The 27998-nt window shown below is 41.4% G+C and overlaps 1 protein-coding gene across 2 annotated transcripts; it reads right to left on the bottom strand.

Annotated features, from left to right (window-relative positions):
- Positions 1–26674, bottom strand: SULT4A1 (sulfotransferase family 4A member 1). 2 transcript variants are annotated; one of them, XR_010362545.1, is made up of 8 exons: positions 26206–26674; positions 10231–10361; positions 8750–8830; positions 8520–8646; positions 6537–6631; positions 4995–5133; positions 3252–3376; positions 1–1640 (listed from the first exon to the last, which is right to left on the bottom strand). XR_010362545.1 is itself a non-coding variant. In XM_064420574.1 (7 exons), exons 1-7 carry the CDS (start codon positions 26372–26374, stop codon positions 1528–1530), a joined length of 855 nt encoding a protein of 284 aa, XP_064276644.1. In that variant the 5' UTR covers positions 26375–26509; the 3' UTR covers positions 1–1527. The 2 variants fall into 2 exon arrangements, 1 of the variants encoding a protein (XP_064276644.1); XM_064420574.1 differs by lacking the exon at positions 3252–3376 and having other exon boundaries at positions 26206–26509.
- Positions 26675–27998: the final 1324 nt, after the last annotated feature.

Below are 27998 nucleotides of genomic sequence, written 5' to 3'. Positions count from 1 at the left end.
CACAGAACACATCTTTTATTCAGTAAGCAAGCAAGCACAGAAGTATAATGTGTAGTGCTTAATATTCATACAGTACTAAAAATATAAAAATAGAAATAAAATTTCACTGAAAGCATTTTCACTCACAAATATACAAGGAAAAGTGCTGTCAAGCCACATCATGCTACACCACTTGCCAGTGCTGAACTGACAGTTTTCCAACAGAACGGAAACACTAAAAACTAGTCCTTTCTCACAGTTTTTGGTGAGCCTGAACATGTGACTAGCAAAAAATGGGTCTCCTGCAGCTGCGAACCTAAAAAGCATAGATGTCATTACCTAATGGAACAATAAAATAATTAGGGAGAGTTCTGTAGTGATAGTAGCCTGCTTCAGGCTGTTTGTGTAGAGACCAAAAAAAGATAAGAGAAATAAACTTGAATCCTGATTATAATCCAGATCAGTCATGGCTAACAATTCCTGGAACTTATTGTGCATGGATATTTGTGCAATACTCCCACCTGCTGGCATATCCATCAACTCTCTTCCTCGGATGCTGCAGTTCCCTTTGCTTGCTTTACACTGGCACAGATCTTCCCCTTAGATCTGGTGGAGTCCAGGAGAACAACAACCTATAAGCAGTGCTAAGTGCCCTCAACTTTTAAAGAACTGGAGCTTTTTCAGCACCTTAACTGCTGGGGCTGCCCTTAAAAGGAGGAATAGCAAAGTGACATGGGTTGGAAACTGATTCTTAAGGAAAGTCCCTGCACCAGATTCCTGGCTTTTAAGTCCCATATTAAGGGAGTGACCTAGAGCTGAGGGCTTAAGAATCTTCTATCTGCTGTCCCTGGGCAGGGAGCTGAACTGCCTCCACCAGGAAGCCAGCTCTGACCTGTGTCCCTAAAGGCATGAGTGGGATTTGGGATCAGGCTGACAATCACAGCTGTAAATCAGAACAAGCCCCGTCTCCCAGAATGTGCCAGTGCACAGAACCTGCTCAAATCACACAGATAACGGTGTGCAGAACCTAATGTGAGCCCCACTTGGATCAGTTCCTATTTTGGAATGGGATTTATTTATACTTGGTTATACCTGCTATAAAAATAACCCCTGAGATCATTCTAGCATACTGTTTTGGCCTGTTACTTGTTTCCCTCAGAAATAAATTTTTATTTGGTTTACGGATGTCTATTTAGGTTCTAGTGACAAGCTTTTATAAAACACATTAAATAATCAATGTGGGGCTGAAAAGGTGTACATTCTAGTTGCATATATGATACATACCTTATACGTATATAATACATTCCATAACAGCTGAATGTTCTAGTATTGTCTGAGAAGTTCTTGCATGTGGACAAAGCACTTAAATACTAGAAGATAAACAGCTGTTCAGGATCAAAGATAATTGCATCTGATATGGTTTACTTAGATTGCTTTTCTTTCTTTAAATCTTATTACACATAATAGCTACAGTAGTTTGTCCAGCAGGTAATAAATGAATGCATAAAGCACTTCTAGCTATATCTGGATATCATATGCATGCATTTTTTATAAATAAAAATCAAATGTGAGATCACATTTTCCCATCTTCTGTTTATAAACTAAATCAAATTTCTCATTCATTGAAACAGTGAAGATGTCTTTCCATAGCCCAACTCGTCCTGAAACACAGAGAAAGAACACAAGTCAAAGAGTGGATGTAACAGGACACCAAATACCTACAGTCTAATTGTGCTGGGCACCAAGTATCAGCTGTGAGATTCTGATCAGTCTGGGCTTTCTCTGAAAGTTTAATGAGACCTAAAGCTGTTCATTGTCTCAACCAGTTACTCTGGCAGTACCCTTGCAAAGCCTTCAAATAAAACACATCTTCAGCTGCACCAGCCCAGTGTTACACAGGAACAATTCAGATTTGTCTGAGACTTTACTCTGGCCTTAATCAGAACTGAACACAGATTATGGGTTGGGTGCTCGCTTAAATATAGATTTCTTCTTTCAGTGCAAGCTATGGCTGTTTAATAATTCTATCAGCTAAGACACATTTCAAAATCACCATGTCTCCAGCACCCACTGCTTAGAGAACTATCCAAAAGGTACAGAGAATGTGGGGTATAAAACTGACTATTGGAGTATAATATTTTCATTGCTAATTTCTATTTTATGTCTAGAGATAAGTCCAACAGATGAATTTCCATTTTTCAAAATGGAGAGATTTGTTTGTTAAATACAAGTTTCCATCTATGAAAGAGAACAAGTGCCATGTACTCAAATTGTGCCACTGATATTTTAATTTTGAACATGAGGAATAGGAAGCTTTTGGGGGGATGCAATATGGGCACTGAGCACCTTCCTCATATGAATTAACCTATGGAACCCGACCAATGACATAACAACCTGGTGACCCTGCTGAACCTACCAGCCAAAGGCAGGAGCCCCCTTAACAACTGTTTCAATGCAGCCCAAAATACATCTAACTCAAAGTCAGCCAGGGTTACTTGTGGCTGAATAAGCCCTATGGAATAACCAGACTGAGAGGCCCAATTCACTTCTCATTTGTGCTGGAGATAAAGACAAAATCCAGACTTGTTCAACTGGAATAAATGAAAGGAGAATTGGGACTGTGCTACCAGAGTTTAATCATAACAGCAAGAACAAAGCTACATGCAGGGAGTTTAATTATGCATTTGATGCGTATGAAGAATACCCATTTAATTCAATTACCATTGCTTTAATGCAGAAACTTTATAATTGAGACCCAAGACAAAACTGTTTGAAACATCTACGTATTACTTATTAATCTGATGGTATAGCATGTGTGGCAAGGGCCATTTTATGATATCAGGGCTTTCGTACAACTCCTGAAGGTATGAAAGGGTCCTGATTTCTTTTCAGGATCCAAAGACCAGAATAACCTGACACTGAAAATGCCATTTATTGTTTTCACCAAATTTCTCACCTATTTAAAAAAAAAAATTAAGAAAACGCTTACAATCATAAACATCTGATACTAACTTAAATCTTGCTCTGGCAACTATAATGGCAAAAAGTACAGCATGAAACACAAAACCCTGTATTTCCCATTCAACAATGATAATAAAGTATTTTCTTCCTCTGCTTGGTAAAAAAAATCCTTTTATTTCCGAGTCTCCCTAAAAACACGTATGGACAAATTACAAGTTTTACAAATGACATACATACACAGTGGATTGTTTGTAATTATTCTTTTCTTTTTTTTACCATATCAATTGATAGCTTGTCAAAAAGTCACCCACCTGGTTTATGATTTGAATCATGCAACTGCGTAAATTATGATAAGAGTCAAATACAAGTAATATATCTAATCATTGTTCTGCTTTCACAGCAGTTCAGGGTTATCTTCAGAGTAAAGATCAATGTGCTAAAAGGAAAAAAAAAATACGAAGAACTAAAATAAAGCAAAATAATAAAGTAAATGTAACTAATGACAAATTAAAATACTTGAAAAAAATTACAATCAGCTGTCATGTCATTGCCACCATTCTTTGTCACAAAAATGAACAGAGAAAAAACAAAGCACTGCTAATGAAGCTATATTCTGGAATAACAAAATATTGTAAAAGCCAAAGACAGCAAAGAAAAGAAATTCAAAAAAAGGATATTTATACTAAAAAGCACACAGCGAACAAATGACGAAGTATCACATTAAGTGCTGTAGCTCCCTTCCTTCTGTATTACAACATGAAGGCCTCTCTCTGAAACATTTGTAGACAGTAGAAATAAGAGGCTACATGTGGGCCAACAAGGAGAACACAACCCTGCTGTTTGCAAAGCCTTGCATCCACATGAGCACCTTATCCAAGGACTTGGGGATGTCCCAGCCAAATGTGTGATAATTGAATAAATAATCAGCTAACACAGAATTAGTAGTCTAATTAGACTAATAATTAGTAGTCTAAGAGGGGCTGTTAATATTTGGCATTTTCACCAGAGATTTGAAAATAATTATAAAAATTGCAGCTGGTATAATTTGCAGATCACATGAAGGCAGGCTGAAAGTGATAGTATGGAAAGGTCTCCTACACACAGAAGTAGACCAAAGTATTCCTGTCATAACCCCTGAGTAAGGGACAATAACCTGCAAATCGATTCCTCTAAGAAACTTTGTGGTCACAATAAACATGTGTATCATAAAGTGTATGATGCTGTATCATAAAGTGCTACCACTGCTATGGGTGGAAAACAAGGGAAAGGTCCAATTAGAATTGGATTAAATCAGTGTATGAAGTGATTTTATATTTGGGTAAGGCATATGTAGGGATAACATGGGAAATAACCATCTTGACCTAGTTCCCTCATTTTTAAAAGAGATGTAGAGGAGCCCACACAAAATAATTTGAGGGAGCCTAAGTTCACTCTTATGCTTCTCAAAAGCTACTGAAAGGACTTGATTTCTTATCAAAGGACAGATGTATCAACAGATCACATGGCACCTTCAGGTTCTTAGAGAAAGAATATCACCAGAATAAACATCTGGAAGATAAACACATCTTAAACAACTGAGGTAGGCAATGAAAATAAAAAGCTTTTATAAGCTTTTTATTTTACAAGGAAGCTGTGGTTCCTTGCAATTTTATGCCTTCCAAATGAGAAATATCTGCTATTTTAGAAAACATGATCTAGGTTTTCTAAAATAGCAGGCCAGGATAAACTGTGTAAGATGGTGTGGGCTTTGGCATGCCAGAGGTCAGAAGGAGCACAGCAGAGCTCTCAGCATGAGGAGCTGGAGCTGAATCCATCAAAGCAAGACAAAGACTCTCTGATGGAGTGGTTTGACATTACACTGTACAACTTGGATTCTTCCATCCTTTTCAGTCACTTCTACCTAACCTGATTTCAAAGCAACCCAGCCCTCAAATTGCAGCAACAGTCAGCTCCCTCCCATCCTTTACATGGCAATAGCTTGCCAACATTTAACACTCCCTGGAGGTTACTTGCAACTTCTCCAAGAAGAGTTTTGTTGTGGGTTTTAAACATACCCCTGCCAACAGGAAGAGCCTCTGCATTACAGCACTGATCAATGAGTTGATGGCAGTGTTCCACCATGGATTCCAACTGTGCTTTGTCATAAGAAACTCCTAAGAACCTCACCAGCTGCTCAACCATTGTCGCTAGGTCCTGCAAGAGACCATTTAAAACCTGGGTTATTTCACAATAATTAAAATCACATTTTTATGAGTTTAAATATTGCAAAGGAAGTTATATCCAGGTGAGTGTGAAAAATACAAGTGCAGAAGTTGTAGAAACACCACTGCATTGAAGTTTTGCCACCTTCCAATTTGCTTCCAATTTCTTTTCCGAGCAATTAGAGTAAGACAGGCTGGCAGAAAGCATGGCCATGTAACCTTCAGATGTTGGAACAGGGAACAACTGAAAAGTAATTGTGATGTTTCCCACTTCAGGGAACACCCCACCCTTAACTGATCCCTTTGGAAAACCAGTGCATTTCAGAGGATTTAAAAGTTACTTTGATTTTGACCTTAGTCAAATAAATTACTAAAAATGTTAGGATACCCCTCTTCTTTTGTCAGCTTCTGGGACTGCATTTATGTAGATAGGAAGGATCTCAGGAGGTGCCCTCTGAGAATAACCATTAAGTTACACCTCCAGAATTCTGGGGTTCCTCAGTATGAGTTGCAAGGACAAAATAGTAGTATTTATCTGTAAGCAGAAGGATACTGTGATGCCACCAGCTGGTGAGCACAGCTAGGAATACATTAATTATTCAAAACCATGGAATTGAAATGATTTTGACTTAAGTTTATTTATTCTGATTGTATTACATCTTCTTTTAGAATCTCATTCCATCAGAAGACTCAGTAAAGCTAGAATTATAATTTACCCGGTTTTACTGAGTCTTGTCCTGATTTCTTCTTACAGGTTTAGACACAGGAGCTGGGTTTTTCCTATGCTTGCATTAGTTTTCCAGTCAAATAAACATTCTTAAGTATTTTCATTAGCTGTCAAAAAGATATTACTGCAATAAGAAATACATAGTATTTCCACTAGATTTCTGATTTAAGTGGATTTATTAGCCAGCATACTGTAAGGACTCAATAATTACATCTACCTTATGCTACATGACCATACCCTCATTGTTTTCAGATTTGTTTCACAGAAAGCAGTAAGAACAACCAAATAATTCCAATAAATGCCAAATACAGAGGACAAAATAATGATTATATATTTTTCCCTCATTGATACACATAGATCAAGACATTTATTTTAAATGAATGCCCAGGGCTGAGCACAGCAAGTACTGAACAGTTTCACATCACTGCCTTCTCTGCAAGTAGTTCAGTGCCTATACCTTCAGGGAGACTCTTCAATAAATTAATATGGATAAGAAAATGCCTAAAGTTCATAGAAGCTCCTGAATTTTTAAAGCCAGTGCTTTAAAAATAGTATCAGGCATTAGGAAGCCCAAATATGGACATAAGAATTTAATTTTGTGCTTTATTTATTTTAGAAACTAGGGTGCTAAATGTGATAAAAACACCAGTTTGCTACATCTAACCTACCTTATGCATATCTTCATACTTGAGAAAAAGTACATTGGCATCCATGTGGTGTTCCCAAAACTCTTGCACATGTTCAAACCAGGAACCATATCCTACTGCAAAAACATTATGATTGGCATGAGGAAAATGAACACTTTGGTTATTAAGCTGTTTTCAAAAAGGAAAAAAAAAAAGAAATAACAGGAGTGATTCACAGCCCCAGGAGAGCAGTGTCTCATTTTAACCCATGTAATGGGAAACCTAACCCTCCCCACAAAACTTTACTCATTTGTCTTTCAGTTCTCTGATTAGGTCCACATTTGCACTGATTTCAGTCAATTTATGTGTCTTTACCAGAGGTTCAGCCACTGGTACTTGGTATTTACAACCTTAAGAATCTCATTTGTTGCCAGTATTAAGACAACCCCATGAGAAATGCATTCTACATTTTTTCTCTGCTACCAGTGACTAATTCTCACAAAGTACTTAACATAAGTGAAATTGTTTGGGGTTTTTTTTGTCAATTTTATCTTTTCAGCAGAGCAGCTATAGAAAAATTATAAAAGCAACTTCTTAGGTTTGTATTTTGAAGCCACCTTTTCTCTTTGAAAAAGAATTGTTTAATTCTGGTAACTGCAACACTGATGTACTACCTTCATGCATCCATTTCTTATTGAATAGGAATAACAAAATATGGACTCTCAGTGCCTTTATGAAAATTGAAAACTGGTCAGTTGAATAAAATTGTTTTCCTGTGAAACTGATCTCTTTGTCCATTGGATGCCTTCAAGCTGACGGGATTCTGCTGAGATGTAAACATGGAGCTGAATGCTAAATTTCCTGTGCATTACAAACCTCCCATTTGTACAGTTATGGCCACGGAACATGCTGTGATGTTTTATTGGCTCTGGGAGGTTGAGATAAAGTCAGGTGGCTGCTACAAGATAAGGAGACAAATAACTCTTGGGATACTTACATGGGAAAGAGCACCCAACCTTTCTATGTTAGAAGACCTTCTAACGTGTCTTTCTTATGTCTCTGGTCTTCAAGTTCCTGATCAGGGGCAACAGCAAACATTACATTTCCAGGGAATGCAAATGGAAAACTGAAGGTGGGCTGGAGTGGGAGGAGAGCATTAATCCTGCTCAAGCTTGCAGGATAAGGAGCAGCAAAGGGTTTTTTTAAGCCTGTTAAATAACCTCCATTGCTACGCTTTACTTTTTTCTTCCCTTTGGTATTACAGAGCTCCTTCAGCATCAGCTCCCCTAAATTCCAGGTTTGCTGCTCTGGATCTAGAGGAGATCCTGCTCTCAGAGGTCAAGGTATCTGATGAATTCTTAGTGTCACATTAAGGTATCAGAGCAGATATTGCAGAGAAATAGAAGGCAGCAGGATTTTTTTCTCTTCCTTAGCTAGAGTGTGGCAATCCCATGTTATTGCATTCTCCTCACACAGATGCATTTTTCAGGCAGCAGCAGCCTGCAGCTGCCTTCTCCTGGGGTCTCACTCGAGCTCACTGGTGCAGGCCCAGATAAGGCCCATGCAAACTAGAGAATGTGTGTTAACTTCCAAGATATGAACCTTGAGTTTTTGGCTGAAATTTAAATATTAAAGGAATTACCAGGAAAATAACCCCAAACCTGAGGACCAGAGACAGGAGCTGATAGTGAGGCATAACTGAAATCAAATGATGCTGGGAGTATTCACCGCTTTTTAGGAGGTACTTGGAAGCCTGCAAACTGAATTTCAGAAGAGCAGACCAGAGTTTTGCTCCTGTTCAGGTGGCAAAATGCTGAACCCAGGGTGTCAAGTACTGTAAGGTAAATATTTACAAAAACCACAGCTCATAGTTTGCATGGACAAATCTCAATCCCTGCAGCACTATCCATAGCAACCTCCTTGCTGTATATGCAACACAAATGCATCTTTATCCAGTTCACTTCTGTACTTGCAGAAGGAACACAGAGATGAAAATAAATGTGTGCAGAGAGAACAGCTCCTTACACTTGTCATTCATAAACCTTCTGCAGAACTCCTGAAACGTTCCTCTGTAGCTCATGGTCCTTAGGGAGCGGTGGAACTGGTAATAAGACACCACCAGGTCTTTGGGGTTTCGAGCCATGTATATTACCTGTGATGGGGGAAAATCATCTTGTTGAAAGCTTTTTCCTCATCCCAACGCACTCACACAACTGCTGCCAGCAGAGTTAAAACAAACATGAGTTCATTTTCACCTTTGAGTTGCCATTGTGGAGGTCCGAAGGCAAAAACCGATAGGGCAGGTGGCTTTTGATGAGGCGAGGGGACGTCAGCTCCTAAAATAAAGCAGAGAGAATGGTTTCCCATTGAGTACTGCTTCAGGGAACATCCTGCGCTGGCCTGAACTGTCACACTTGAGACCCTCTACTACACTGACTGCCATTCACAAATTCACTTAAATTAACAGGAGTTCGGGACTCCAAATCAGGTCAGGGAGTTACATCTGGCTTTTAAACATCAAAAGGTTGGATAATGTGTTGGATAATGTTTTGTCATATTGGGGTTTTATCCCTTTTGTTTTCAAAGTATGTCCATTTGCAGGACCTTCTGAGAAAGAGAATATAACCATTAATATCAAACTTAATATCAAACTCACTTAATTTCCAGTGATGCCTCCACTAAAAATCCTTAAAAAATACTAGAAGCTCTGAAAACATGATCCCTAACTTTTTCCAAATTTTACCCTTGCATTTTATTTTATCCTCAGAATTAGGCCCATGGGTTTATCTGAGTATGTGAACATCTTTCAAACAATATTTTTTCTGTAATTTGATACAAAATTGTCTCATGACAGAAATCATGCTCTGCTATTAAAAATGGAATAAATCCATATTGAATCAAGCTGCTACCATATGGCATAGATAAGAATGTGTAATCTCAAACTAAACCTCTTACTATTGCCACCACTTTTTTGCAGCAGGGTGGCACTAAGGTCTTACTGGATTAGGCATCACAGATGAAAAAGAAGAGCAATCTCTGACCTCTAAATACTCGCAGCCTAAAGTAGGCTGAAGTTGCAGTTGTCAATGACCGCAAGCAGCTTAATTCTATCCCTGCCAGCCTGCTTGCTCAGTCCAAGCAGTGCTGCAGCTGTTACAGGATGGCCCTGTATAGTTTTCCTAATAATTCCAAGACATGCCTCTGTCAGAAGTGGCTGCAGCAAGGATAAGATCACATTTATGGGCCATGCAGCTGGACTTCAAGGAATTCTTAATATTGTGGAATTTCATGCAGGATATTCCAGACCCCTCAAACTGCACCCTACGGTGTCTATAGAGAGCCAGGATCTGTGGATTGAGACATGTAAATTCAGAGCAGTGGGAATACAGATGCATGGATAGCTGCATTTTTAGTTACTCTTTCACAAATTCAAGGAAGGAATCAAAGCAAATTTGCCTCATTTGGCCAGCTCCTGTTTACATAAGCAAGAGAGGCCTGGAACTTTGATTCCCACTGCCAAGATATTTAGGACATGGAGACACATTTAAAATATTAAACAGAACACAATAAAGCTTAATAAAAACAATTTAAAATAACCTATTAACACTTTGAATCATTGCAACGTTCTAAACAAGTCCAGTGATGAGAAGGACACAGGATAAAATGAAGTGATAAACATGAAACTGAGGAAAAAGACACCCAAATGCTGGAAGACTTTCTTTGCAATAAATTGTACCTTGATGATGTCCAGACCGGGCTGAGGATACTCTAGGACTGGAAGTTGCTCATCTATATTCATTAGTCCAATCTCATCTGGATCAGCTCCCTGACTCACTAGATACACCACTTCCTGCAGCAAGCCTGTGCCTGCACAAACCAAACAATGAGAGAGAACAGATTGTATTGCAGTTCTTGTCTAAACACAGCCATATGAAGGGAGCCCTAAACAGAGAAATAATGGCAACTTTTGTCCTCAACAGACTGTTGTGAGCTGAGTCTATTACTACTGTTTTAATGTAGTACGTCAGCTCTGTTGGTTTTATTTTAAATACATGTAGATCTTCCATGCAAAAGACCTGAGTTTTTTTTCTTTGGTAACAATTTAAATACACTTCTGTTTCCAAATCACTTAGCCTGTGAATTGCAAAGCATTTAACAAAAGGTTTTACCTCTGTAAATGTTACCTTAGCAAAACACTACTATTTCTATTTTAGGAATTAAAAAATAAGACAAACAGAGGTCATCCAATTTCACAAAATGCATTAGTGGCTGTGCTGAGAGACCTTTATTCTAAATTGCAGGCAAGGCCCCTGTTATGCAATGATTTGAGAGTCTATTTATGCCTCCAGATTATGAAGTGGATAAAGCCCCAAACATATCCATGCATCAGTCACAAGCTTTAGAAGCCTCAATTATGCATCTCTCCCCACTCTGAGGACATTTACCAAGCAACCATTAGATATCATGGCAGGTGACTGCACTTTGGAAAATTAATTTAGGTACTTTGGACAGGGAAACTATTTCAAAGTGATTTTACCTTCAGGCAGGTAGGGGACCCTCAAAACAGAGATATTTGACAGAGGGTTATGAAGACAAAGGCTCTTGGTGAGATGGAGGAACAGAATGGGGAGAGATCATGATGGACCAGGGGAGGGACCCCACAGTTCAGACGAAAAGATCCCAAGGGTGTGGGACAACCTGGAAACTGCAAAAGACAGACCCATTATTTAACCCATTATTAATTTTTTACTGTGTGCAGTAAGGGAAATGAGACCAGGATTTAGCCACTCTCTCGTCTTGCCTAAAGGAACAAGTAATGGTTCCAGAACTGGTTACAAAGCCCAAGCCTGCTCCTGTATCCCAGCCCTTGGAATGATGAGCTGTAAACTCTGAGCTCAATGACCATTTGAAAATAATTCATGAGTTGCAAGTGACTTATAACAGTCACCAGTTAATTCATGTTAACTAACAAGACAGTACACACAAACAGGCACCTTTGTACCAATCCTGTATGTTGTTTCAACACCAAAAAACCAAAACCCCCCCCAAAAAAACCAAAAAACCCTCAACCAAACAAAAAACCAAACACCAAAACCTACTGCATCATTATTCTAGTTATTTTTTAATCTGAGACAGAAACAGTTAAGTGAGGCTGATGGTTGGAGTGAACAAAGCCTGGATACAATGTGAAAGAACACACACCTCCAAGAATTGTCTTGGATAGCAAGCACTTCGAGATTCCACTGTTCCCTTACTGATTGATGGGTAAACTACAAATGTTTGGGACAGAAGAAAAAAAAAAAAAAAAAAAGACACTTTTACATTATCATCACCCACAGAGACAGCTGTCACACACTTAATACACACTTGCCCCCAAGGCTGTTCACTCTGCATTTTTAAGTTCAAGCATATGTTTTATGCATTAAAATTAACATTCGTACAGTACTTTAGTATCAGCCCTTGCGACTCTGAATGAGCACAACCCTTGTTCTCATTAAATATTTATTGTGACCGGAAACACCCTGGTTCTCCATAATTTATTTCAGTATTTCCAATTCCACCTGCAAAGAGAAATGCTATCACAGCAGCCCTGTTTCTATGAAATGAAAAGAAATAACTCCGTAGGGATACACAATAAACTATATTTTTCATTGCTCAGCTGCTTTCTAGGCAGAAAGCTGCCATCTCTATTGTGCCTCAATACAGAAGGGCTGCAGGGTTGAGGCAGAACCACACTGAACCTTCGGGAGAGCAGCACCAGCTCTCCACAAAGTCCACCAGAAAAGTTAAAAGTGAGGACAGGAAGCACAGCCCCCATGGCGAGCACCCCCTTACCTGGTTATACCCAGACCTGTGGCTGTGCACCAGACTTGGCTTGATTGCTGTCAAATCCACCAAGAACAGCAGAGGTGGGAAATTACATATTTCCCATCCAAAGTGGGGGTTTTGGAAGCTCAAAAGTCTCCATCTAAAAGTGTTTCCACCAAAACTGGTGCCACGCTGTAAGAGAAATGCTGGGACTATCCAGTAGGCTGGAATTTCTCCTCCCTACACCTGCAGCAGGATCACTCATCTCAATTTCCCTCAGCCATGACCTCTGTGCTAGTTTTCTCTTTTGTCAGTCACTGTATCTTTGCCCTTATTTTTTTTTTAGCCTGATTTTTCCCACATTAGCACTCAAGTTAGTGTGCTTCAGAATTTCAGGGTCTTAATGCAAATGAAAACTAGGGAATTAACTTTTGAGGGAACAGTGATTTTTTTTTTAACTTGTCACCCTTAATCAATTATTATTTACCCCCCCAACACACACACATTCCAAAAGCTCCAGGTAAAAAATGTATCATTGACCTGGTTTCCTGTTTAAAAGAACAAATTAAAGCATCACGTGCTTTATTTTTTAAAAAGAAAAAAAAAATCTAAAAGCTTTTATATGTATAATTAGATAGATATGACCTCTTCACATCTCTACTAGGACTAAAACCCACTCAAATTAAATGTATCAGAGCCAAACGTTCTTTTGGTTTAGGAAGGATGACTTAACCTAGCAACAGGCAGCCTGAATTCCAGACCTGGCTGCTAGGGCAACGTCTTCAACCCTGGGAACACAGCTGGCTGAAAAGCCAAAGAAGGCGGGATTCTGTACCTATCCACAAGATTAAGAGCCGATGCCTAGACCTGGGATAGCAAAATTTATTAACATAATATGATAGGATGTGAGTCTTCTGCTGCATCCCCATCTGTGTGTAACACATACAGAAATTTGCCATTTGACCCAGCTGACTTAGTGATCTCTGTGGAGATTTTCAAGAACCATCATTTTATGGATGGAAAGTAGAGTAAATTTCTGAAACTGAGATTATCAAAGGAGATTATGTAAATAATGCCAGCAATCCCAGTCTATCACGAAACCTGGCCAGATGTAAATGCCACAGAGACTTTCTAAGAGAAAGGAAAATTATGATACCTGTTGGACAGAAAAAAAAGGTGAGGCAAGCTAAATAAATTTGAAAAAAAGACAAAAAAAGCTAGATTGCTGGCCCTGCCAAGGCAATGGATGTTGTGCATCTCCAGTGTCTTCACTGCTTCCTCCCTGTGCTGCTGAACACCTGTACATGTACATGCACACCTCACTGGGGATGGTACAGAAGTATAAACACAATAGGATAATCACTGAAAAACAGGATTAACTGCCAGCCTTTGGACATGAGGCATTGAATGCCACATTAATAAGTTCCCAGCAATTCTACCCTTTCTTCTTCCATCTGTAGCATTTCATTCGGGCGGAAGACTGCTCACCCTGCTATCTCTAAGGTCATATTACCAAAACAGACATGGAATTCACGAACACTTATCCAATTCCAGCTAAAATGGAGGCAGTTAGCATTTAAGGAACTTCAGTGCAAAGTACCTGAGAAATGCTCTTCCTGACAAGCTCCTCTGCTATGTCAATAAAACGCCTCAGGAGAACAGAGTGTTCCAGTCTATCACACAATATCTGGAAAGAGAGGGGGTGGGAAACAGCTGCAAGAAGCTACTGCCTGTCAGAATCTGCAGGTGTCTTTAGGAGACCTTTTTAAATTATCTGTGAGCCTGTATTTCTACCCTGCATAACAGGAGTATGCTACTGGGGATGCACCGTGCTTTCCTGGACTACCTAATGATGCACAGGAACCAGGACTCATTACAAATCCCACCACGCCCCAGCAGTCCCTGTGACTGGGAACTCTTCCTTTGCGCCCTTTCCATGGCCAGTGCCTCAGCAGCAAGAGCAAAGTCAGACCAGGGCCACTCTTCCTCTGCTCCTCAGGAGCTGCTGCAGCAGCAACCAGGCAGCACAGCAAGACAGACATGACTTGGAAATGCCACAGCTACTCCTTCTGCCTTCTGTGTGTTAGACATCTTCCAAAGTCAAATTTAGTCACTGTGGAAGGGAGAAATGTTCTCTAGTGCAGATGTTCTCTGGCTTCTCTCAACTCTTTCTGGCCACTGGCACTCCTATGAAGTCACCAGATATCATCAAAATGAAGTGGCAGATATAAAACCATAGGATTTCTGGTGAAATTTCACTTGTCTAGGTGGTTTCTAAGGTCATTTCTTTCAGTTTCTCCTCTCTTATCAGCTAGGACAGGACAAACCTTTGGCCCAAGGATTAAAAGGCCTTGGTATATTCCCTTTATTCATTCCTTGTATGGAACCACATGGAAAATTAAAATAAAGAAATACTAATACTAGTAATCTAACAATCCCAATTATCTGTACTTTGTTTGATCTGCCAGTGCTTGACCAAATTTTGGATAATCCAGTGCAGCAATCCATTATGACTCATAACTTTTTTATAGCATTGGTAGATGCAAGAGCTCATTAAAAGTGAGGGCTGCCAAAGCTGCCAGACTGGTCCGCAAGTGCTGTACAGCAGAGCCTCACACCACTGTTCTAATTGCCTGCAACCTCATTCCCGCCTTGGCCAACGGCAGTGTAAATCTTCAGGTCAGTATGACAGATTCATCCTCACTCTATGATACTGGAGGGAAAATTAGATTTTCCATTAGAAGAAAAAAAAAAATTTCCAGAACATTAAAGTATCTCCTCTGGAGGTCTGTGTGCTGAAGTTCTCCTACACATTCAAATTCCACCTGGCTTATGAATAGAGGTTTTCATTAACAACTAGTGCTTTAAAAATAAAAGTAATGTATATACCTTGATACCATATTTTCAAATTCTTCTATTTTCCTAAATGAGACTGGGGATTCAGAATAAAGATTGAAATGGTGATGTTATATTGCCACACTATTTCTTTCAACTCACCAATTAAATATTTATCAGAGGGCCCAGTTTTCAGAAAGGACTGAATACTCATCCTTTAAGACTAATGCCCCTCTTATATGGCCTAAATGCCACATAGTCGGTAGTTACCTGTCAAGGGAGTCTGTGGGACCTAAGGAACCTGAATTCAGACCTTCTGAAAGTAAAGGGGACAATTTAGGTAAGACTGGATTTAAAAGATATGTTAAATACACAATTTCCAGCAACATTCAATAAGTACAGTATTAGATTTTTAGACTTTGTAATCCATTTATTTTTCTGCTTGCAGCTACCAGCTTTTAAACCAAAACCAACGGGCTAAATTCTGCAGACATGGGTCCATTAATTCTGAGTTGTGTTTTGAGTATGTTTTGCCAGAGGCTATGAACAGCACACTATGAAAACCTCATTCTATTTAGGAGGAAAACCTACTTTCTGTTTGCTAAAAATGCTGTCACTGAACTGTTTACACACACATATTATCCACAGAATTATTGCTATTATGTCCAATACAGCATCCTAAAGCACTGCTTTAATGAACTGGCTACAAAGCAAAGCTATTTTTGTCTAATGCATTAGTACTATTTTTTTTAAAGTGGCCTGAGTCATGATTCTCCCTTACATTAGCACACTACCTACTCAACAGAGGACAGGATGAGAAGTGCACATCTACCACAGAACATCTGGGACCTGGCACTGACATCTGGGGCAGCCTCACTCTCACACAGCCAGGCAGGCAGCCACTATTGCCCACACCAAACAGCAGCCTGGAGCAAAACACCTCCTTTGGAGCATGCTGGGTCCTAAAACTGGAGCAACACCAGTAAATAAAACACACCAGGACCTGTTCTCTGGGAGATCCATGACACAGCCAAACCCACACCCACAGAAATCAATTCCCTGAAGAGGAGAGATTCATCCGGCTCTCACTGGCAGAGGTCTTTTGCTGAGGGAAGCTGGGGCAAAAAGCCTTTCTTTCTATCCTTGTTAATAATCCACCACATCCTCACATGCTCTGCAGCAAGGGCTGAGTAAGTAGCATCCTAACAGCTCTACGAATCAGGTCTACGTATCTACTGTTAAAAACATCAACAGACCAAAAGTTTGCCTTCATTTGCCTTCTCATTGAAGAATCCCGATTTGTGTCTTCAAGCTTGTCCCTACATCCTTGACTTCATCGTATCCAGGTGCCCTGGATTTTGTCACAGGTCCTTCACAGCTGCTACTGCTGGTTACAGACATCTCTTGATATCAGATATTCAAAGGGAAGATGGGTTTACTCTTCTCTTGAAGTTTTAGCTGGACTGTCCATATCTGTGGATGCTCACCCCATCTTGCACCAGGTGTCAACACTAATGGAGTAACTTCACACAAACTGCTCCAATCCACATAAAATAAGATCTGCCAAATTAGCTGAAGAAGTTTCTACTTTTGGCGTCAACTCACGTAGCAAAATTTGTGTGGGACAAATCAGAATGCATCCACCAAAAATACTCCACACATTGTTTTTCTACCAGGAATGATGGACAGCAGGCTAAGGGCACTAATAATCCTGCACTAGCACAGACACCTTTAAAAGCAGACATCTGCCCATATCCTTGGGTTAGTTTTTCTCTAGTTTCTACTCGCCAACCAAACATGCTCCCACAGTAAAAGAGAGCACAACATCCATCAGGCTAAACCAAAAATGCATAACATACAACATGCAGGAACACAGAAACAACAGATAAGCCTGCTTGCTCTGACAGAATGACATTTCTTTTCCCCCTTTCCACATCTATTCAAGGCTGACCAGGTCTAAAGCCAACAGCACAGTAAGTTGTTAGTTCAGTTGTAGCCTGCCCTTGTGCATCCTCTGGCAGTTCCATTCTCCCATCTTTTTAGGGCCCATATCAAAAAACATGCTTAAATTGCATTAATACATTGCCCCAGCAGGAGCTCACAATCTCCAGCTGAAAGTCTTCCCACTGTGCCTAATTTCTCTTTGTTTTCATACACTGTACCAAGGACAATAATGCAGGAAAGAACTTTGCTGTGATGACAAGTCATTGGGTTTTAAAATCACACTCAAGGACTTCATTGCATCAAAAAGAACTGCATAGTTACCCTGAGCTCCATTGATGTCTAGGACAACTCTATCACTCTGTGTTCTCTGCTACAGTCATAATATGATCTGTGGATAAATGCAGAGCTTCACAGTGAGCTCTGCTGACTGAGATAGGATCAGAAATCAGAGAGAAACAGGGCACCTCTATTAGGCACTTGTGTTGAGGTAGATCTCATACCCTCAGCTGTGAACATACTCCTCTACCCACATAATAATGTCAGAAGATGTCTGTCACTACTCAAAAGGCAATTCTCTGCCTCAGCTTCAACTCCCTTCAGGAAAATTGTTAGGCAAAACCTGCCTACACATAATGTGCATTTGGAAGTATGAGGTGGTCAAGTTTCAAGAGTGTAGCACAGCAATAATATAATGTGACAACTGCAGGTGCAGGTTATACATTAAAAAAACCACAACCTGTCCAGTCAGCTATTGCTTGTCTAAGGTCAGGAAGTAAAGCATTTTGTCCCACACAAAATCCCACTCAAGTTATAGCTGCACTAAGCAAAACCATTCTTCTCAAGGTACCTATGTCCCCCCACAATGAGCTGGACTGCAGTTTTAAGCCAGTTACAGCCCTTTCCATTGCTACTCTTCAGAATCAGGAGTGGAAAGAGATCTGTTTGGGAGTATAAAAGTGGATCAGCCAACCAATACCACCATAGATTTGATGCCTAAAGATTTTAGCTTTTTATACATTTTTCATATATTCATTGCTTTGTGGACTGATAAAACGTGGTTATATAGCTCCTGCTGTTTTTCCTATCCCTTCTCTTAGACTTTAGAGTAATAAGGTAATCTTCTAACACATTCCTGAAAGACTGGTTTTCAATAAGGGAACCTCCAAGGACATTTTGTTTTCCAACCAGCATCTGAGAAGACACAACAAAAAATGGGGCAAAGAAGCCCCTGAACCAACTCTAACGGGGCAGAACCTGGGGGAAAACTACCTAACCAGTTGCTCTTCTAATTGGACAGTATTTGTTAGATATCATCATTTGTGAAACTTGTAAAAATTGTGGAAATCTGATGCTGGGTGTGCCCATAACCATGAGGAAACCTGTAAGCTTCCAACAAAGACCTGCTTCTTTATTTTACCATTTTAATACTGTTACAAGGTTTTTCCCTTTCAGCTAACAGATTTACAGTGCTGCAGCAAAATGGCTGAAGACACCTTTTCTGACAGAAAGCACTGATGACCCCATATAAGCACTGACATTGATCATTACTAATGTACATTTCAGCTCTGTATGCAGAGAGCAATCCAGCTTCAGCAATGCCTGCAGCTGTTCTGTGCTACTTTGACAATCCTGACAAGAAGTAAAAAGGCTGCATGGTTAAGCTGTGCTTCTCATGGCCTTGCATCAACAGATGGCCAAGGGGCCAATGGCACCTGGGCTGTGCCAGCCATGGTGTGGCAGCAGGGCCAGGGCAGTGACTGTCCCCTGGGCTGGCACTGCTGGGGCCACACCTCAGATCCTGGGGCAGTTCTGGGAACTTCAGGACAAGAAACACATTGAGGGGCTGGAGCATGTCCAGAGAAGGGAACGGAGATGGAGAAGGGGCTGGAGCACCAGGAGGGGCTGAGGGAGCTGGGGGGCTCAGCCTGGAGAAAAGGAGGCTCAAGGGGGACCTTGTGGCTCTGCACCACTCCCTGACAGGAAAAAATATATATGGTAGGTGGCATCTGTTTGCCCACAAAAACTGCTTAACATTATATATAAAATTTGAGAAGAAACACACTCCGTGGAAAACACAGACAGAAAGATAATGTGATTTATCCCAGGTCACAGAATCTGCAACCACAAAGTTACTTTGCATGCCCAGTGTCCCAGTGCTTGTATCACTTCTAAAGCAGCATTTTTGAGACAAAATGGGGTAGTTTCTTCCCCTCAGCATGGGGTGTATGAGTCCCTACTGTACCCTATGAGAGAAAAGCCTTCATTTAATAAGGCTGCATAATAAGAATTTAAAAATTAAGCATTTTGCTTCCTTTCATTAATATATTTACTGTGACAAATGAACATTAACATGAATGTCTGGTGGGTCTGGCTGATCTACATAATTATCTAATTCTTTAGTCTTTGAGGTCACTATCATTTAATACAATCAATAGTGATTTCACATGTTCAGAATAAATGTGAATACATTTTTAGCCAGGGTAAAACTTTTTTCTTTTTTTTTCCCTATGCCTGTTTACAAAAAAAAAACAAAACAAAAAAAAAAAAAAAAAAAAAACCAAAAAAAAAGAAAAAAAAACAAAAAAAACCAACCCAACCAAACCCAAAGCAAGTTCTGTTTTGCACTACTTAACAGCAGGGAAGCAATTATGCAGCATTTGCATAGGACCCAGCAAAACCTATTAGATAACTGGAGAATTCCTCATCTTCTGAACCATTTGTCTGCCTCTAGCAACATCTCTTCACTGGTTTGATAGAAGGGTTATGAGAGAAACACTGCTATCTGGATAATAAAAGGAGTTTCCCTTAACCACAGATATTTTTTTCTCTGCTTTTCTTTCAAGTTTGAGACATACAAGGACCTATTCAATTCTACTCACATTGAAATCAAGTCAAATGCATCAGTGGCAAACTAAACATTGTCTTCAATTACTTCTTTTTTATAGTTTTATTTATAATTTCTTTGCCTAGCAGCATTTAAGAGTGAGTCAGTACCTGAAGGTATTTTGAGCTATATATAAATAAAAAGACAGACCCATTTCAGAAGGACTTTCAAAGCACAGGAACCCAGTGACTCTAACCCCCAGAAATATTCACCTACCGGAGTAATTTTCTGCACCTGAATCGAGTGAGTTTAGGCTGTGGAGTATTTACTCTTCTCAGTGATGGAAGGCACATGATTTCAGTCATCAAGAGCATGAAATCAGATTCAAATATAGACCCTGGCCATCAGTCCCTAAAGAGACAGCTCACAAAGCATATCTCTATCACACAATGCAGCTTGCTCTTTCCTTCCTGTTTGAAAAAGAATTCCATTCATTCTGGCCAGCTGGTATGGGAATTGATGCACATTCATCTGTCATTAAAACAGAACAATATCTGAGCTTTATACACTGCTTAAACAAACCAAATAACTCTGATGTTACTGTCAGAGAGAAAAAGTTACATGCTCTATTCTGATTTTAAAGGTATCAACTCGTTTATCCAGATTCACGAAACTGACAGAGGTTTTTCATCATTCCATGTCACAGAGCATAATATTGCTTCAAAAACCAGAGGTGAAAGAAAAAGAATCCCAGATTTATTTCGTGTAAAAAATTGATTTTTTAGCAAGCCTCATGATTTCTCAAGGCGTGCCTCTGGGCCAGTAACATTTGCATTAATTCTCTAAATGAAAATAGTTTAAGCCCAAGGGAACAAAATTCTGCAGAGACTATAGCACTATAAATCCAGCACTGCAGAATCTGGCTCTTTGCAAAGCTGTTGTTTAAAATAATGCCAACAAAACTGCTGGGAGAAGTTCCATATGAGAACACTGGAAACTAAGGCAAGTCAATTAATTTAACACATGTGCATGCTTGTGCCCCCTGAGGAGCCTTTGCTACAAAGGCCACTCAGACCTGACATTAGGAAGGAAACCTCTGCAATCCACCACAGCTGTCACACGTCCCTCTGACAGCTCCCAGCCGAGCCTCTGGAACATCCTTGGGCAACCCTTCATCCTGATTCTCCTCTCAGCTATGACTGTGTAAATCAGGACTGACTGTCAGCAGTGTTTGACCTGTGCCCATCTGGGTACCTAAAGCCACGGGATCTTAGTCAAGCAATAATACTCTGTATATTGAATAATAATACTGTTACTGTGAAGTACAGTAATACCAATCTCACCTGGAAATATAACCTCATTGTCAGGAGTTTGTGGAAAACATGAAAAGTAGGATTGAAGAAGATACACAAAGCAAGATTTTGGCATACTTACTTGGAACATTGTCTTTGTAACGTATTTCTTTATTCAAGATTTTGCCAATCTGTTTTATAACATGGTCCCACAGACAGCTAAGGTTCATTGGAAGGGGAAGAAACAAGAAGCCAAAGATAAGAAATTCTTAAAACAACTCCATATTCAAAGAAAAAGCACATATGTCTACATCTCCAATGATTCAAGCCTCTCTTTGCCTTAAGTGCAGCAACTTTCGAGTGCCGCGTCTAATAAAAAAGTATTTTAGATGTTGATGAGATGAAGTCTATTACTTTTACTGGGGAATCAGACAAAGAGGAAAACTGCTGGTTATATTGCACCCTCTGTATCCCACAGTTTAACAGATGTCCCTGTCATAGGTGTAATGGTCAATGCATCAAACAAGTCTTTCCCCATAACAGAAAAAAATCTCAGGGCACACAGAGTCCCCGCATGGGAAGAACATAACAGGAATTATGGGATGAGGGAAATGGGCCACGGAAGAATGCAGAGAGACTGTAAAGGAGAGGAAGGACAGAGCTCCTCCATCAGCCAAGGAAGGGACTGGCACATCCTGGTGACCGAGCAAGAGGGAGTGTTGGATTCAGGAGTGCTAGAAATAGGAGGATGAAAGAGGTGTGCACACAGTGGGAGAGGCACACAGAACAGGAGAACAGAGAACCTCCCCATGCAAACAATGCACTGCCAGAGGCATGACCTGTACACACAGAACCTCTCAAACAAATTACAAAATGGACAACTCAAACTGACTTTCCCTGGTTCATTTCACGTAACAGAGGTGAGTGTGAAAGAATTCCAAAGAGGAGGATTCAGTAAATACACACACATGAAAGCTGTCCTTGGAATGACCCATAAAAACACTGCTGGCACTTCATTACGGCAAAGGTCTAGAGCCATCATATTCCCTAGCAGCCAAAGGGTAGATACAAAAATCCAGCGCTACAAAGGAAATTGAGAATCTATAGAAAGACACCCTCAGACAGGTAGGTAAGGCCATAGACAACACTTGCTCTTTTCACCTGCTGTCTGGCACCAAAAGCAAGTTCTCATGAACTGGCTGGACTTGAAACTGATATTTACTCAACAATTGACATTTTTCCACACAGAACTCCAAAAACTTATTTGGTGGCAAAATAATCACCAGGGGAGAGTTGCATTATTAATGTAAACAGCTCACTTTCTCAAATCACCAGTTTTGCAGAAGGCATGAACTTGTGAGTTTTGACCCAAGAATATCAAGTACACATCCATTTAGAACACACACAAGATGGTATGAAGGGAGCTGCTGTGCACCATGTCTGAGCAAGAACATGGACAGATCACGTCCAGCCACGGGGCCACTGTAAGACACAACAAAACACTGAGTGAACCTGAACTAAACACTACACTTTAGGGACTGATTTAATTCCACTGAAATCACTGATGTTAGCAAACAGCTAACCTGGCTCTCAACACAGTGACTGAGGGAATACCATGAAAAAGTTTGCTTCTCCATAAATTCTGCAGCTTAAGTTCACAGATGAGAATTTTAATTTTCAAGTAGGGCACAGGAAATCCACAGGACAAGAGGGTTCAGCTCAAGTTATGACAGAGGCACAGTGCTCCCTATAAACAGTACCTATGTATCTTATCTGTGGTGTGAGCTCCAGTTATTTCACACTATAGAGAACAGCATTCTGGTTTACATTTTCTCCTGCAAATCTGTGTCCCACTCAGCCCACTCTACACTACAAAGTTCTGTGGAAGATGAAACTTTTGACTTAATTTCTTCAGTAGCACACCTGATTTAAAATTATGCATGACAACAGAAAAGGTTTTCTATAATTACAGTACTCCCATATACACACACAGACACACATTCATATATCTGAGTGTATGGGTTTTAGGCATAAAGTTTCTCAAAGTGCAGAAGCTCTCAAAAGCTGTTACCATTGATTGGGCACAGGTGTTAAGAATAATTAAAGATATAAGAGATATCATTATTCAGTCATCCTTCAGTGGAAATCACATTAAAGCAGAGTCACTTTCCATTAGGCTTATTACTTTACTGCCAGTAAGGGCACTAGTACATTTGATTTTCTACCATTATTGGAACAGCTTATTCCTGGGTCACTCCCAATTTACAAACAACTGTAACTATTTCCAAGCACCGCCTCCATTTCACATGTTTGGAGTATTCCTGCAGGGTACAGTGTCTTCCAAATGGCTTCCAGACCACTTCACCAGTCCCTGGGATAGCTGAAGCAGTCCTGGCCACTTGTGGATTTTCTTTGCCAAATAAGCCACCATATGGTCAACAGCTACTGCTGGAGCCTTCTGCTTGCAGCCACAGGCTCTGGCCTCTCACACATCCAGTAAACAGACTTTTTTTTTGTATTTTACAGAGTTTGAGCAGATGGAGAGCTGCTGCTACACTGAACAAAGCTGATTTCCTTAGGAACAAGAAAAAAGTTTTCTGTTGGACCTATTTGACATTGGTGCATTTTTCTTTCTTGAACTATTGTTCAAACACAATTTATTCACACAAACTAGATAAATGGTCCCAGCCATGTTCTACCTCTAAATGTTACCAAAACGAGCCAAACCATTTAATCCCAAATAATTACTTTTTGTGCACAAAACCTGTTTTGTGAACCTACATTTTTCATTAGAGCAACATCATGAAAATTCTGATTAGGTCCAGTAAACAGAAAAATCTTTGTCAACACTATTGAGAGGCAGCAAGATGAAATTGTAGTTTGGGTAATGGGCTTCTGGATTTAATTCCTGGCTTTGCTGTAGACTTTCTGCATGACCTTGGCTAAATCAGTGGGAACCATCCTAGGGAAGCTCAGTTTCTGCTGTCATGCCTGTCCCTAGCCAGCAGCCCCTCTGAAGCCCTAAATAAGCTGTAAGCCACAGAGGAGCAGTTGACAAAACAAGTCTTAGTAGACTTTGGGCTACAAGAAGGTGGAGCTTGAAGATGCTATTATTGTCCAGAGCCTATTCCCTCAACAAGGATATCAGATTACTCACCACACAAGCATTCTCTTTCCTGGCAAATAAAATTCCATTTTGATCTCAAGGCTGCTCCTCCAGCTCATCCACAACATACTGCACTTTCAATTTCGATGCCCTATTTCTCACCCATCTTCTCCTTCTCCCAGTGACCGGCAGTAAATCCTCTTGCAGCATGTCCATTTTCTAAGTGAGCAGCTCCCTGTTACTGGGGCCCCAAAAGATCAAATATTATATTGCTATATGCACAAACCAGCAAATCAAATATGATTATTCCACAGCCAACTATCTAGCCATCAAAACTAAGCTACTGCCAGCTATTAATGATATTGTGGCTGGCTGAGACTGGCTGAAGAGAATCAACAAGATGCCACTACGAAATTGGAGTGCAGTTCTAACACAGGAACATTGTAGCCTCAGATTCTCAAAACTGAAATCTTAAACCACAAAGAATTTAACAGTGTTGGTAATGCATGCACCATACAAATCTTGAAGACAATTTAAAAATTTAAAAGAAGACAATTTAAAAGAAGAATTTAAATGTAGCTGTCTACTCCTAATCCCAGTATTTTGAGAGTCATCCATCTACATATTTTCCCTTATCTAATGGATTATCTGTAAAGCTCTTGCCAGTCCTTAAGAGCATAGTTAGTAAAAAAATATTTTAAAAAATGTAAAGACAAATGTTTGAAATTGCTTGAGAAATGATAAAAACATAATAGATGCTACATTGTAGAAATGTGCTTGAAGCAGCACACCAGGAAATTGAAAAGTATTAGCCATTCACACAACAAACAATGAAGTAAGTCAGAAACCCATAATACTGAAACATCGTTTTACAAGGGCATTTACAGAGCTGACATCTGTTATCTCCAGTGGACTTTGAATTTCCTAGAAAGAGATCATCTCATTGTCAGGAAAAAAGTCACTCAAGAATGCACTCACAAAAGAGTTTATCTGATTTTGTCAAGTGGGGTTCAAAGCTCCAATATTGTCTGTCTCTTTGCAGGCAGCACTACATCCACGGTAATTCTCTTTAAATATTTTTGCTTGGAAACAGAGAAGATTAAAAAAAATCAAGAAATACAGCCTTACAAGCAGACACCCAAATGGTGTGCAACAGCCAAAGGATGCATTTACTGGACAAAACATTCACTTGTACTGTGAACAGCAGGCCTTTCTGGTGATTCAGACAGTGCAGCAAGAACGTACTTGGAGCACATGTTCTCCCAGAAGGATCAGGGCAGCCGCCTCGGGAGTGCAGCACGGAGGGAAGGCTGTGGAGCAGACACCGAACCTGTGCACCACAGCAGATATTTGCAGCGATGCCATAGCCCTTCCCCGTTCGACATCTTTGCTGAGCGAGATTTCCCTTGCCCGGAGCAGCACCGTCATACCCCAGCGGTTCGGGACCACCCCGGCGGGGTCACCGGGGCAGAGCTGGGCACCCTCCGTGGGTCCCGCACAGGGCCCCCGGCCCCGCTCCGTGTCCGGGACAGGCTCTCAACTCTGCAGAGCTGCGGGGGCTGCCGGGCGCAGAGCACCACACCTGGCCATAAGGCACCATCCCCGAACACCATCCCCGGATACAGGACACAGTACCCGGACACAGGGTACCATCCTTGGACACAGGACACTGCACCATCCTCAGCCCCAGCGCTCCATCCCCGGATACAGGGTACCATCCTTGGACACAGGGCACCATCCCCGGGCACACCCGCGGTGGAGAACGGGCTCAGGCCTCGCCCCCACATCCCGCAGGGGCCGCCGGGGCACCTCCAGCCCCCGCTCCCGGCCGCGGCTGCCCGGCGAGCGGGGAGAGGGGAGGAGGAGCCGCCCCACCAGCCGCGGCAGCCCCGGCCCGCCTACCTGATTTGGGATAGGTGACAATCCAGACGTCGCTGTCCCTCACCGGGAAATTGGCGATCTCCTCCATCTTCCCGCGGCAGAAGGGCGGCAGCCGCACCCCATTGTACTCGAAGTACTTGCTCTCGAACTCGCAGGGCGTGCTGGGGGTCTCGGCCTCGCTTTCCGCCATCCTCTTCCCTGCGGGCGGAGGAGGAGGCCGACGTGCGCGAGCCGCGGGCGCTCCGGCGGCAGGGAGGGAAGGCGGGAGGGATGGAGGGATGGAGGTGGGGAGGGAGGAAGGAAAGAGGAGGGGAGGGAAGGGGCGGGCGAGCGGCAGGCGCGGCAGCCCCGGCCCCCGGCACAGCACCGCGCACGGCGGGAGGAGACTCCGCGCACGGTGATGTCATTGCGGGCCAGCCGCAACCGCGGCCGGGCCGGCAGGGGAGGGGACGGACGGACGGACGGACGGATGGATGCCCTGCCGGCCCCAACTTCCCACTCTTCTCCCCGCTCCTCCGGACACGGTGGCGGCAGAGGCAGCAGGGGTGGAGGAAGGACCTGCCGCCATCCCCGTTTCCACGCGGCTGTGGCAGTGCCAAGGCCTCGGAGAGGGCAGGTGGGAGGCTGGGAAGTGCAGGGGAGAGGGATGAGCCGCAGCCGCCTAGTGAACCGGGGGCTCATCCCCGCCCTTGCACCGAGATCAGGCATGATCCATGGCGGGGGCAGGTAAGAGAGTGACAAAGGGGAGCTTTTTCAACAACACAGATTATGTGCTCCTTGCACTACTCCCGTGTAAACCAGCGCCTGCTTTCCACACAGGATACTCTTAATCCTGGCTCCTTCATCCCGATCTCTTGGATGCCACCTCTGTGAATCCAGGGGGAGTAACAGTTTTCATTACAGCCTGGGGCATTTTTCAGGTGGGGCTCTCAGGCGTCAGCACTCAGCGGTACCCAACACACCTAACTTCCCTTAAAATATATTTGTGCTACCAAAAAAAGGCCACTGTGGCTGCCTGGTCTGGCATGAATGAAAAGCCAGCAGTATTTCAACAGAATTAAGACTTCCTTTAGTTCTGGAAGTATCAGTGAAGAACTTGGGTTTAGTTTACTCTTGCTTGTCTTATAACAGCTGCTTTATTTTTAAATTACGTATCTTTCTGTGATGGTGCTAAAACACAACAGAAATTCTTTAAAAGCTTCCAACCATCTCTAGCAGATTCATACATTTGAAAGAAATAAAATGAGCATATAAAGAAGAAGCAAAGTAAGGGAAGAAGGTACAGTTCCTTAGAAAATACATGTCTAAATACTAGCATGTAAATTATAATGGCTAATTTCAATTGAGTTTTCTAAACTGTGGAGTTTGTGTGTCCTGTCAAACTCTCTCTTCTACAGAAGCAATCTCAGGAAAAGTAGCAGCTCAAATGCCTGAGCAGTAACTGCTTTCAGGCTTCGTAGATCTACCCACCAGCATGCATAAATCAATGCTTTTACTGTAGTTTACTTATGTCTGTTCATACTAAAAATAAACTGCAGATATCAAAGCTATGGTTAGGGTAGGTAGGAAAAGTTTGTCAAAATCTAACCTCAAAAATATTATTTCATTGACTGGAAATGCTTTACAGGGATGTGCTAGAAAAAAAAATAACAACAGCAGCAGCAACAACAACACAAAAAACCCCACCCTCAAAACCCAGCAATATAATGTTTTTCATGAAAGAGCAATTGGAATGTGGCTGAGAAACCAAGTCCCCTGGACTAACTGCACTTGGGATGACTGTCTCTGTGTTGCAGGCACAGTAAGTGAGGATG

The sequence above is a fragment of the Passer domesticus genome, chromosome 5 (genome assembly GCF_036417665.1).
Source record: "Passer domesticus isolate bPasDom1 chromosome 5, bPasDom1.hap1, whole genome shotgun sequence".
NCBI classification, from domain to species: Eukaryota; Metazoa; Chordata; class Aves; order Passeriformes; family Passeridae; genus Passer; species Passer domesticus.
Note: the sequence above shows the minus strand (reverse complement) of the source record. Positions and strands in the feature narration are given on the sequence as shown.